The sequence below is a fragment of the Oryctolagus cuniculus genome, chromosome 11 (genome assembly GCF_964237555.1).
Source record: "Oryctolagus cuniculus chromosome 11, mOryCun1.1, whole genome shotgun sequence".
NCBI lineage: Eukaryota > Metazoa > Chordata > Mammalia > Lagomorpha > Leporidae > Oryctolagus > Oryctolagus cuniculus.
The window spans coordinates 4,556,542-4,569,597 of record NC_091442.1 but is presented as its reverse complement, the minus strand read 5'-3'; the positions used below and the strand labels follow the sequence as shown (position 1 = coordinate 4,569,597).

Sequence of the window (13,056 nt, the reverse complement as noted above, 5' to 3'; positions counted from 1 at the left end):
GGCCCCGGCAGCCCCTGGCCCCACGAGGGCCTCTCTCTGCAGTGTTTGCGTGCGTTCCGAGTGCGTGACCACCTAGCACGGGCCAGCCGCCCAGCAGCCCAGCCCCGTCATCCCGCAGTGCAGCTGTGCCAGACAGGAGAGCAGATGATTTAAAAAAAATATTCATTTGAAAGGCAGAGCTACAGAAAGAGAGGGAAAGGGAAGAAGAGAGCGAGCGAGAGAGAGAGACAGAGAGAGAGATCAGCTATCCACAGGCTCACTCCACAAATGGCCACAAGGGCTGGGGCCAGGCCAGGCCAAAGCCAGGAACCTGGAACTCCATGCTCGGCCCTGTGAGGGCATCCGGGGCCCAAGCACTACGGCCGTCTTCTGTCGCCTTCCCAGGCACATTAGCAGGAGCGGGATCGGAAGCAGAGCAGCCTGCACGTGGGATGCCGGCATCGTAGGGAGAGGCTTAACCCGCTAGGCGCCGGCGCAGGCCCCTGGCACGGGGCAGACCCGGGGGACCTCTGCAGACCCAGGGGTGGCGCTCGCTCCCTCAGCAACAGGGGGCGCAGGTCTGGGGTCCTGAACAACCCACGTCCCAGGAGCACCGGGGCTGGGACCAGGCAGCACCCCTCCCCAACAGAGAAGGAGCAAAGCCCGCCCCTACGCCCCCGGGAGCGCTCGGGGAGCGGGGCTGACCCTCCCACCTGCTCCTGACCCTCCCACCTGCTCCGGGGTGTGGAGACCAGGACTCTGTCACGTGAATGAATCATTTTAATGGGGTGTTTTCACGGAGACATTCATCACCTTTTGCGCAACAAGGATTTTCTTTTTTGTTCTACTTAAATGGTTAAGCGGGTAATAAACGCCTATCAGACTGTGAAGCCCGGCAAGCCGCAGCTCACAGGAGGATTATTAGTGTCGCAGAAGCGAGCTCAGAGGAAGGGCGGGGCCCGGTGCGGGCAGGTGCGGGAGGCCCCGCCCCCACGCTGCTATGGGCCCCTCTCTTCCCCCAGTTCCAGGCCTACAAGCTGCCAGGTTCTCTGCTGTGCCTGGGAGCCGGGCCGAGCTGTCCAGGGCCCCAGCGCACCGCGTGGTGGCCGCTGCAGAGAGCACCAGGAAGCGGGGGACAGGGCCTGGCCGGGGTGGGCGCTCACGAGGACGGCAGCCCGGGCGGCCCTGGCTGCGGAGCTCCAAGCCCACTTCTGCTGCTGTCTTCACATCACCCTGCCCCCGTGTGTGTCTGCGTGTGAGCTTCCTTCTTTTAAAATATTTATTTATTTGAAAGGCAGAGTTAAGGGGGGGGAGAGGTCTTCCATCCGATGGTTCACTCCCCAGATGGCCACAATAACCAGGACCGGACCAGGCTGAAGCGAAGAGTCAGCCAGGAGCTTCTTCCAGGTCTCCCACACAAGCGCACGGGCCCAAGGACTGGGGCCATCTTCTGCTGCTTTCCCAGGCGCATTAGCGGGGAGCTGGATTGGAACTGGAGCAGCCGGGACTCGAACTGGCACCTGTATGGGATGTCAGCCCTGCAGTCAGCAGCTTAACCCGCTGCACCACAGCGCCGGCTCCGAGACCACAGCGCTGGCTCCGAGACCGCAGCCCCAGCACCGAGACCACAGCGCCGGCACCGAGACCGCAGCGCCGGCACCGAGACCGCAGCGCCAGCTCCGAGACCAGAGCGCCGGCTCCGAGACCAGAGCGCCGGCTCCGAGACCGCAGCGCCGGCTCCGAGACCACAGCGCCGGCTCCGAGACCGCAGCGCCGGCTCCGAGACCGCAGCCCCGGCACCGAGACCGCAGCGCCAGCTCCGAGACCAGAGCGCCGGCTCCGAGACCGCAGCGCCGGCTCCGAGACCGCAGCACCAACTCCGAGACCACAGCCCCGGCACCGAGACCGCAGCACCAACTCCGAGACCGCAGCCCCGGCACCGAGACCGCAGCGCCGGTTCTTTCTTCACAGGAGGTGGCCAGCCCCCCTGGGCTGGAAGCCACGCCACCCCTGTGGCCTCATTCCACCTGCTGCAGTGCCGTCGCCGGGTAAGGTCACATCAGAGCCATTGGGGTTGGGAGTCCCCAGTGTTTGGGGGAACAAATCCGACTCACGGCCGGGGGACCCAAGAGTGACCCCTGCGTGAGCTGGAGGGTGGCCCGAAGCCCCCGCGCTGCGGCTCTCCCTTCGCCATCCTGGCCTGGGCAGCCCTGGGCTGCTCTTGCTCCACGTGCCCCGGCTCTTCCCACAGCCTCTCCCTCCCCGGGGCGGGTGCGCAGAAGGGCCCAGCCTCCGAAGGCCCGAAGGCACCCCCGTCACCAGGGCAGAGACGGAAAACCTGGTGCGGTGTCCGTCTGTCCTTCCGGCCCCGGTGTCCGTCTGTCCTTCCGGTCCCGGCTCCGCTCGAGGCTTCCCACTGCGCTGCTGCCCCAACTTCGCATCCGCCCTCCCGGCTGTCTGTGCTCCGGGCTCCACGCACCCGCCTCAGCCGGGCCTCTCGGATCGCACCGGCGCCCCCTCCCCACGTCCTCAGGTCACTCCTGCCACTCTGCTCCGGCTGCTCAGGTGCCGGCTACAGGAAGCACCTGGTGCTCCACCTCCTGCAGCCCTTGGCGCTTTGCTGGTGTTGTTCACACCTCCGGGAGCTCCCCGGGGTCAGGTGGGGCTGGGGCTGAGCCGACAACCACATCCGTTTGTCTGGCTTCCTCCCTGCCCTGCTAGCTTCCCCGCCCCTGGGCCGTGTGCTCAGGGGGTCCCCAGCCTTCGAGCAGCGCCGCCTTGCAGGACTCACCCGGCACCCTGGGCTCTGTGCTTGCGAGCAGAGACAGAGTGTGCTCTTTGTGGAAGCCAGCAGCAGGGGTGCGTCTTCTGAGCGGCTGCCTCTCCAGGCCCTGCTTTGATGGAGCAGGGGCCACGGCAGGGCTGGAGGCCTCCCGGGGAGAGGCTGGGAACCACAGGGCCAGGACACAGCCACACAGCTTGCCCTGCCCCAGGGGGACCGGGTGGGGGCAGATGGCTGGAATCAAGCCCCCTGCGACTGCCAGAGGAGCGGGCACCCTTGCTCGTTAATCTTTTGTTTTGGAGATAATTTGAGGTTTGCAGTGAAGTTGCGAGGTGCACAGAGTTCCCGTGTCCCCTCAGCCCGGCCTCCCCAGATGCTAGGGCTCGCGGGGGCCGGCTGCACTCCCTCCCCAGGGGGAGTGGGGGGCTCGGGTTCCCGGGAGGAGGGGGATGGTGTTCTGTGCGGACGAAACAGCTCGTGCAAAAGTTCCAAGCAGACAGCACCCAGTCCATTGGGTAGCGCGGTGGGCGCCAGGGGAGGCACGGAGCCACAGGGGCTGCCAGACCCAGGCCACCGTGCGAGCACTTTGGACTTGGCACACAAGCAGGAGGACCCTTGGGGGTTCCCAGGGCCTTCCGCTGACCCAGAACTTGCTGTCTGCACTCCAAGAACAAGAGGAGCGGGCCGGGGCAGGGGGATGAGGGGGGTGGAGTCCAAGGATCCACCAGGACTAGAAGGACCCAGAGAAGCTGGGCTCTTGGACCAGACTCATCCTTGCTGGTGCTGGCCAAGGCCTTCCCCGTGCAGTGGAGCCAGGGCCCCCGGGGCTGGGCAGCACCCTGGGCAGGGGGCAGGTCCCACTCCAGCCTACTTCTTAAGAGGCCAGGAAACAGCACCCCCCTCCTGGGATCGGACCCCCACCCCAGCCCTGCACTATCTCTCGATCAGTCTGTCTCCGGCCTGATTGTCCCCCCACGCAGGCCGGCGCCCCTGTGGGCAAGGTAAGGTGCTGATCCCATTACTGAGTAAAGCGATTCACACCGAGGTGTGAGGCCACAGGAGGAGCTGCTGAGCCCACGCTGTGTGCAGACTGCCGACTCTGCTCTGTGCGCCTTCCTCCCGCTGGCTAGGGGCCAGCGCAGCCTCACCCAGCACACACGTCTGGACCCACATCTGTGGGCACCGGCACTGCCATCCACAGTCCACAAGGGGAGGACCCAGGGGCAGGGGTCACCCGAGCAGCCCGGGGAACCCTCTGGGTGGCCTGAGACTTCTTAGAGCCGCTTGCATGTAAATTCCCTTTAATTGGAAAATTAAACAGATGGCATCATCGCAAGTGCCCTGTGCCAGCTGCGTGATCTCAGGGCCTTGGTCCCCCACCACTTAAGTGGGGGCGGCACGCTCAGCCCCCGTGAGCTCGGAGCCCCGACGGCGGCGTCCGTCTGTTGCAGGCTGGGGAGAGAGGCCCCTTTCACAGCTCGCTGCCGACGGAGAGCAGTTTAAGCAAGGCCGGGACCCGGCAGGCCCTGGGTACCGGCGATTCTGTTTCCAGGACTGACTCGGTGTCCCAGCTCACAGCGCCCTGGGTGACCTCTTACAGGACTGTTTGCAGCCGCAGGGTTTGTCAGAGCAGAGAAGGGGCACCTGTCGCAGTGCGGCCCCCAGGCGAGGGAACAGCCTGCTCCGGCGGCTTGATCTGGAAGGGGTCCCGGAAGAGCCCAAGCGGAAATGAACAAAATCGAAGATGTGAGTCGGTCACGTGTGGAGAGAGCATCATTGTGTTTTGTTTAAAATAGCCAAAGCATTTAATGGAATGTTCTCAAATGCTCATTTCTGGAGAAAAGAGTGTCTCAAAAATTTTATAATGAGATCATATGACTTCTTATATCTAAAAAGAGTACTTTTTTAAAAGATTATTTATTTGTTTGAAAGGCAGAGTTACAGAGAGGCAGAGGCAGAGAGAGCGAGAGAGGGGAGAGAGAGAGAGAGAGAGGTCTTCCATCCACTGGTTCACTCTCTAAATGGCCGCAATGGCTGGAGCTGAGCTGTTCCAAAGCCAGGAGCCAGGAGCGTCTTCTGGGTCTCCCACGCGGGTGCAGGGACCCAAGCACTTGGGCCACCTTCTACTGCTTTCCCAGGCCACAGTAGAGAGCTGGATGCGAAGTGGAGCAGCTGGGACTTGAACTGGCACCCATATGGGATGCCAGCACTGCAGGAGGTGGCTTTACCTGCTACGCCACAGCTCTGGCCCCTAAAAATAGTGACTTAATACTGAAAATACCTTGATGTGAAAATGGCCTCAATGTGCTCCCCAGGGCAGGGTGGGAGGAACCGAGGGCTCCCGTGCACTGCAGTGACCTGGGAAGGGGCAGAGCCGCCTGTGGAGGACCTGGAGGGGCCGTCACCCACTCTGCAAAAGGCATCTGGGGCTCCGAGCCTGACGTCACAGAGGCGGCCTGCCGAGGGCTTGCTGATTGGCCGACGTCACAGAGGCGGCCTGCCGAGGGCTTGCTGATTGGCCGACGTCACAGAGGCGGCCTGCCGAGGGCTTGCTGATTGGCCGAGGGCAGGGGCCAGCTGAGCCACCAGGGAGGCTTTGGGCCTGGAAGGGACGGGCGTGGGGGGTGTGGCTCCACCTTGGGACATGGCTGTTTCCAGGTGACAGAGAAAGAACCAGGGGGGGTGGAAGGCCAAGGTGGCCACGGTCCTCCCGGCAGATCAGGGCTCCTGGGGAGGGTGGCAGAGCCCTCCAAGCCTCCGGCACCCTGGGACATCGGCATGCTGGCACAGGGCACCAAGGGTCACCGGGCTCTACCTGCAAACCTGTGGCTTCTCTTTTCCCCTGTTTTTCTAAATTTAACATTGTATCTATTATTCTTTGAGATAGTGATTTTTAAACTTACCTCATAGTCAAAGGCCTAACAGCTCCACTAACTAAAGAGTTTAACAAATAAAAGGCCGGCGCCACGGCTCACTAGGCTAATCCTCCGCCTGCGGCGCCGGCATCCCATATGGGCACCGGTTCTGTCCTGGTTGCTCCTCTTCCAGGCCAGCTCTCTGCTGTGGCCCGGGAGGGCAGTGGAGGATGGCCCAAGTGCTTGGGCCCTGCACCCCATGGGAGACCAGGAGGAAGCACCTGGCTCCTGGCTTCAGATTGGTGCGGTGCGCCACAGTGGCCATTGCGGGGTGAACCAGCGGATGGAAGATCTTTCTCTCCGTCTCTCTCTCTCACTGTCTATAACTCTACCTGCTGGCTCACTCCCCAGATGGCAGCAGTGGCCAGGAAGCCAGGAGCCCAGAATTCCATCCAGGTCTCCCACGCCGGTGCCGGGGCCCAAGCACTCGGGCCATCTTCTGCTGCTTTCCCAGGCCACAGCAGGGAGCTGGATCAGAAGTGGAGCAGCCAGAGCTTGAACCGGCGCCCATATGGGATGCTTGTGTCTCAGGCAGTGGCCTTACCCACTGTGTCACAGCATCACCCGTGGATAACACATTTTTTAATGTAAGTGAATAAACAATATAATTCTCCATCCTAATCCTATAATATTCTGGGTATTGGGTTTCAGAATCTAAAACTTTTAATATAGTTTTTACAACTGGACTTCAATACATTTTTAAAAAACTAAGCTGAATGACGAGTGGAGAAAGCGATGGCTAGATGGGCGATCGACAAAGCAGCCTAATAAATGCTAATTAATGATACAACTGAGGCCACGGGTTCATGCTTTTTTGTGTCTTTGAAAATTTTCACATTCAAGGGCAAACATGTGGGGCCGGCACTGTGGCGTAGTGGGAAGCTGCCGCCTGCATTGCAGGCATCCCATGTGGGGGCTGGTTCTAGTCCCGGCTGCTCCACTTCCGATCCAGCTCTCTGCTATGGCCTGGGAAAGCAGTAGAAGATGGCCCAAGTCCTTGTGGGAGACCTGGAAGAAGCTCCTGGCTCCTGGCTTCAGATTGGTGCAGTTGCGACCAACTGGGGAGTGGACCAGCAGATGGAAGACCTCTCTCTCTCTCTCTCGCTCTCTCACTCTCGCTCTCTCAATCTCTCTCTCTGTGCCTCTCCTTCTCTCTCTGTGTAACTCTGACTTTCAAAAAATAAATAAATAAATCTTTATTTTAAAAAAAGCAAGCACTGAACCTGTCTTGTGAAGCTGTGTCTTAAGGTGTGTCCGCGTAATTACTCAGCTGATGTCTATCTGCTAATGAGCTGATGATCATAAAGTCTGGTTTTCATCTCTGACTCAAACAGCACATGAAAGGGAAATGCAGACATCCACCCAGCGGGACGAAGCCAGATCCAAGCTTCCATGTGAGCACAGTGCGCGTCCTGCTGACCGGGCTGCAGAGCTCCACGTCACTGGGGCTGGGCAGGGGCTGGCTGCACAGTGGGTACAGCTGGCTCAGGCCACCGTGCTGGCCCCAGAGTTGTGTCGGCCTCACGTGTCCACCTGATGGCAGGGTTGGGGTGGGGGAAAATCCCTCAGCAGGCGGGGTCCTTGGAGCAGCCAGCGTGAAAACTTTGTTTGAAAGGCAGAGTTACAGAGGGAGAGGGAGAGGGAGAGACAGAGGTCTTCCATCTGTTGGTTCACTCCCCAAATGACCACAATGGCCAGGGCTACACCAGGCCAAGGCCAAGAGCCTGAATCTCCATTCGGGTCTCCCATGTGGCTGGCAGGGGTCCGAGTACTTGAGCCGTCTTCTGCTGCGTTCCCGGGTGCATTGGTGGGGAGCTGGGTGGGAGTGGAATAGCCAAGACTCGAACTGGCATCCATACGGGATGCTAGCATTGCAGGTGGCGACTTAACCCCCTGCACCCCAATGCCGGCCCCAGGAGGGCTGATTCTAAGACAGCCACGGCTCAGCCCCACTCATCCCCGCTGGCATGAGTTCCCCCACGTGAGGGCCGGCACAGAGACTTCCGGGCGAAAATGTGGCCATGCCACTTCCTGCTAGGCCACGGGGGACGGCACTGCTGCTGGCAGATACCCTTGCTGATTTTTTCTGTTGCCTTCCTGGTTCCTGTGCTTGGATGAAGTGAGCGACCCCACTCCCCACGTGGAGGCCACGTGACAAGGAACTGAGGTCTCCAGTCCAATGGCTGGAGAGGCGCCAAGCCCACTGACACTACAGAGAGCTTACACGCTCATCGGCACCCAGCTGTGCGCTCAGAGGAGACCTCAGCCCGCACCACAATGCAGCCTGGAGGGAGACCCAGCGGAGCCGCAGAACTGAGATAATGGAGGGGGGGGGGGCGGGGCCGGCGCTGTGGTGTAGCGGGTAAAGCTGCTGCCTGCAGTGCCCGCATCCCGTATGGGCGCCTGTTCAAGTCCCGGCTGCTCCGCTTCCGACCCAGCTCTCTGCTGTGGCCTGGGAAAGAAGTACAAGATGGCCCAGGTCCTTGGGCCCCTGCACCCACGTGGGAGACCCAGAAGAAGCTCCTGGCTCCTGGCTTCGGATCGACTGGAACCAACACGATATGGGATGCCGGCACTGCAGGCAGCAGCTTTACCCACTAGGCCGCAGCACCAGCGCCCCCAGACTTTTAAGTAAACGAAACTTTCTGATTTTTATGAGAAATCAGCCCAAGTTTAAATACCAACAACTGCTCTAAAAATGGAGAAACCAATCTATGGCTCAAAAACACTGTGTCTTTGGTTTACCTGTGCTGCGGGCGCTGAGAGCGGCCTTGCCCTGGGGACAGCATCACCACGGCCCCCCCCCCCCGGCCCCCTCCCTTGGGGTCAGGGCAGCCATTTGCTGTGGTAAAAGCGTGCTCGTATATACAGCGCACGTCCCAGCCTCCCCTGCAGGCAGCAGTGGCCCAGAAGCCACAAACGGACGTCCTTGGGTGGGGGGTGGGGGGGCTTTGAAGAGGAGCAGCTGGGAGCCACACCCGCTGGCCCTTGCTGCTTCCCTGTGCCTCATTACAGGAATGGATACGGGTAGCGCACTGTGCTGATGGGGCTCCCCCGCACGGCTGCGGATGCAAAACCCCAAGGTCAAGTGCACTGTGACCCAGCCTTGTCCCTTCCAGAGACTGACCCTGGGGTGGGCGCCGAGGCCCAGCAAGCTAAGCCCCGCCCCTTTCAGATGCCCGCAGCCTCTGTTGGAGTTCAAGTCCTGGCGACTCCGTTTCGGATCCGGTGTCCTGCCGACGCATCCTGGGGGGCGGCAAAGGATGGATGAGTGCTTGGGTCTCTGCCACTCGCGGGGGAACCCAGACAGAGCCTCTGAAATTCTGGCTTTGGCCTGAAATGAGGAAGGAGCCAGGGGAGGGGTGCTCCCTCTCTCCCTCCCTCTCTCCCTATCTCTCCCTCTCTCCCTATCTCTCTCTCTCTCCCTCTCTCTCTCTCTCCCTCTCTCTCTTTCTCTCTCTCTCTCTGCCTTTCAAGTAGGTGAAATCTATAAGCAACGTTTTAAATCCTCACTATAGTACAGTTGCTCGCTGCGGTTCTCTGTAGCAGCAGGGGTGGAGCAGCCCAGATACTTCCTATGCAGGGGGCTCGCCGTGGCTCCCGCACACCTGGGAGTGCACCTGCTGAGAGGAAAAGGAGGCAGGTGCTTGGCTCCATGGTCAGGCTGTCACTCAGGACCCCCACACCCCAGAACCCGGGGCTGGGTGCAAGTCCTGGCTCTGCCATGGATCCAGCCTCCTGCCGATGTGCGCCCTGGGAGGCAGCAGGTGATGACTGAGGACTTGGGCCCCTGCCACTCATCTGGGAGACCCTGCACTGAGCTCCTGGCTCCCAGCTCTGGCGTGGTCTGGCCCAGCTGCTAAGGGCGTTTGGGGAGTGAGCTAGAGGATAGGATCTCCCCCCACTTTTCCCCTCCCTCTTTCAAATAAATAAAAGAATAAAACGTGATTTAGATTATTAAATGAAAAAAGCAAGATGCAGAAAAGTATGCATAGTGTTCTACCTTTTGTGTTAAAATGGGTAAAATACCTGTATATGTTTGCAATTTTTTCTATAAAAATATCTGGTGGGTGGCCTAGTGCTGTGGGTTAAGCCACTGCTTGCCGTGCCAGCATCCCATACTGGAAGCTGCTCCACTTCCAATCCAGCTTCGTGCTAGTGCACCTGGGAAGGCAGCAGAAGACGGCCCAAGCATTTTGACCCCTGCCAGCCACGTTGGAGAGCACTGTGGAACTCCTGGCTCCTGGCCTTGGCCTGGCCCGGCTCTGGCTGTCGCAGCCATCTGGGAGGTGAACCAGCGGATGGAGGACCTCTGTCCCTGCCAGCCCAGTGTCCCCGCAAAGAAAGGATGGGGAGCTGTGGTGGACACACAGAGCTAGGAGGCTGCTGGGCACCAAGCGGTCAGGAGAGCCGGCCGCAGTGAACACAGAAACACAGCCAAGTGGACACGGCCAGTGGTTTTATCTAGGAAAAAAAACTCTGCGGGGGACGTGCGATTCTGTTGTCTTCTCGCTACACTTGACACCTCTGGAAACTTCTCTCGAGGATTGTTTTACACTGGGCTGGGAGCCCCTGCCCCGCCCCCAGTTCCTTTGCACCTGCCGTGAAGGGATCTGGAGACGGCTTCAGGAGGGGATCAGAGGGAGAAGAGGTGGCCAGCGTGGGCCGAGGGATGGCCGACCGCCAGCCAGGGAGGGCTCCCAGCCATCCTGATCTCACATTGCAGACTCCAGCACTGTGGTTCCTGGGGTTCAAGCCACCTGGCCCGGGCCAACAGCGGCCCTCGCAGACCAATGCAGAGACCGCCCAGCCTGGCAGGTGCCCAGGGGCTGAGCCAATCAGAATGGCCGGTCTCCCTCCCCCACGGCGCCTGGTGCAGGGGTGGACCCTGACTCGGCCCGGGGTGCTCAGAAGGGGCATCCCTGAGTCCTGGGGTTTCTTCTGGACGGTTGGTGAGATGCACCTGTCCCCATTGGAGCCGCTGAGGGCACTGGGTGCGAGCCCGGAGCCGCTGGGACCGTGCCTGCCCGAGAGAGGAGGCGACACAGACACCGCCCTGCTGGGAGCCCTCACCTGCTCTCCGCCTCCCAGCTGCAGGAGCCGACGTGGACTTTTCCGTCGGGCTGGCTTGCGAAGGCCTCCGTCCTCGCAGCCTGTGGACTCTGCTCAGGCCCAGAGAGAACTCATGGAGCTGTTCTGGAAGTGGCCACACGGCCCGGATTTGCCCAGGACCTCGTGCCCAGCGGGGCGGGCTGGTCCTCCGGCCGCACACTCACTCCCTCGCCCCAGAAACCCTCTCCTCCTCCTCGGACGGGCCCCCTCCTCTCCCCTTCCTCTTCCCGCCTGCATTCCTAAGAGCAGGGACGGCACGGCACTGGGCGTGGGATTTGGAGTCGCGTCCCAGAGGTCGGAGACGTTGATGTCAGGCATCCCAGCTCTGGGTGTGGCCAGATGACCTAACCTCGCTATAAAACGGGGATTATAATTCTCATTTGTGAGGAAGCTTAACCAAGCCACGCAGCGTGCCTGGTGCATAGATAGGAAGCCCATTAACACAGACACAGCTTTCAGTCGCTCCTCCTCTCCCCGGCACGTAGCTGACACCACGGCTGGCAGTGACCTTGGGGCAGCCCTCGGCCGTCTCCTCGGAAGGCTCCGCCAGTCACCTGCAGACTGTCAGCTGATGAGACCGAAAGCCGCAAACGCGGCCCACCCAATGGCAGGCTTGCCTGCGCAGCCCGGCTTTCAGACTGTAAATACCACCACCGGCAAGGTTCAAAGGCAAGAAGCAGGTAATGACTACTCCTAATGGGCCCTTCGTCCGAGGCAGGCCTCAGCTTGCGACGCAGCGCATGGGCCTCACCGGGTGAGGCGGCTTCGGTCGGGAGCCGAGCCTCTCGGCTGAGGAGGAGGAAGCCCTAGGGCCCTGCTGTCTGTCTTCGGGCTCCGGGGAGCCGCATCCGGACGGCAGACACGGCCGGCAGTGAGCACACGGGCAAAGCTGACCTGCGCCCGCCCCCAGCCGGCCCAGGAGTGCTGCTGGGGGTGGGGGGGCCTCCTCAAACAGCCTGCTGTTTGCTTTGCACACTTCACGCCACTTGACACTGAGGTCACAGCCCAGCCCAGCCTTGCCGCACTGGGAGGGCGGCCCGGGAAGGAGAGAAGTGGGCCCGGCCCTGTGCCCTGGACGTGGGCTCTGGGACAAGCAAGGGGAGCTGCGTGGCGGGAGCGAGGTGCTCTGTGTGCCCGTGGCCTTGCTTAAAGAGCACCGCCCGCGCGGCTGTCGGCGTATGCGCCTGCTCTGCCTCCACCCCGCAGCTCCTGCGGGGCGAGCTGGGTCTTGCTAGGCTCTGTGTCTTCAGCAGCTGTGAGGGCTGGGTGCTCCCCACGTTCCAATCTGCCGCGCGCGGGGGAGTCTGGGGCTCCTGCTCCACAGGGCTGCGGCGGGGCTGGGACGGGCTGTGTCCTGCACGGGCGGCTTCCAGGCCCTTTCCAGGCATCGCCTGGTTTTAACCCGGGCATTGTCCGAGGAGCAGGTGCTCCTAGGAGCCCCACCTTACGGATGTGCCGAGTGACACAGAGGGAGCCCGAGGGACTTGCCCGAGGTCACACAGCCGCCAAGTGCGGGTGCACGGGTGTCAGAGACCAGGGTGCCACCTTGGACCACCTGCCCCGCTGCTGGCCAGTCCAACTCAGTAATGAATGGGGGCATTGGAACACGGTGCCCCCCCCCCCAGCTGGCCACAGGCGTCTCCAGGGAATCGAGGCACCCTGGCACACCCAATCACCAGTCTTAGTGAGTAGATTAGTGCAGCTGGAGTCCCTGCACACCCTGGCGTCTACACCGCTGTTCTGGACACGGGGCAAGGCAGGGGTCCTGCTGCGGGCAGCAGGTGGGAGTCGGGCGGCTCGTCACAGGGAGTGGGAGGAGAAACAGAGCCTCCCACAGGGAGAGGCACGGACACGAGCCGAAAGCCGGGTGCCTGCAGTTCGGGCTAAGGAGGGAGTCCTGGCTTCAGAGCTGACGGTGCAGCGTGGAAACAGGGACCAGCCCCCAGCAGGGACCGCCCTCGGGGACCCCGCCAGCAGCTTAGCCCAGCTGGGGAGCTGCCACTTGGACCTGTATGAACGGTCTTCGTAAGATTCGTGGAAAACGCATATGGTGAGAAAAAAAAAAAAGAGCACAGGTTTCAAAAATTTTGGCAGCAAGTGAGCTCACTTTCCTAGTATATGTTTTTATTTCTTTGAGAGGCAAAGAAAGAGACAGAGCTCCCACCCACTGATCCATTCCCAAAATGCCCTTAATGGCCAGGGCTGGGCCAGGCCAAATCCAGGAGCCAGGAGCTCAGCCCGGGTCTCCCACGAGGGTGCAGGCAGGGA

General features: G+C 61.2%; 1 protein-coding gene across 3 annotated transcripts; it reads left to right on the top strand.

The window, feature by feature from the left end:
- The first annotated feature begins 1,491 nt into the window (after window positions 1–1,491).
- On the top strand, window positions 1,492–8,587 carry LOC127490150 (serine/arginine repetitive matrix protein 1-like). 3 transcript variants are annotated; one of them, XR_007917987.2, is made up of 4 exons: window positions 1,492–2,027; window positions 4,362–4,507; window positions 6,028–7,070; window positions 7,797–8,581. XR_007917987.2 is itself a non-coding variant. In XM_051842322.2 (3 exons), exons 1-3 carry the CDS (start codon window positions 1,504–1,506, stop codon window positions 6,273–6,275), a joined length of 918 nt encoding a protein of 305 aa, XP_051698282.2. In that variant the 5' UTR covers window positions 1,492–1,503; the 3' UTR covers window positions 6,276–8,585. The 3 variants fall into 3 exon arrangements, 1 of the variants encoding a protein (XP_051698282.2); XM_051842322.2 differs by having other exon boundaries at window positions 6,028–8,585; XR_011379729.1 differs by lacking the exon at window positions 4,362–4,507 and having other exon boundaries at window positions 6,028–8,587.
- Window positions 8,588–13,056: the final 4,469 nt, after the last annotated feature.

Excerpts from the sequence above, each read along its gene's own strand:
- LOC127490150 (XM_051842322.2), top strand. The coding sequence starts at position 1,504 with ATGGGATGTCAGCCCTGCAGTCAGCAGCTTAACCCGCTGCACCACAGC. Across the intron at positions 2,028-4,361 it reads TGCTGCAGTGCCGTCGCCGG|GACTGTTTGCAGCCGCAGGG; the intron begins GTAAGGTCACAT and ends GACCTCTTACAG. Across the intron at positions 4,508-6,027 it reads AAATGAACAAAATCGAAGAT|ATGGCAGCAGTGGCCAGGAA; the intron begins GTGAGTCGGTCA and ends CTCACTCCCCAG.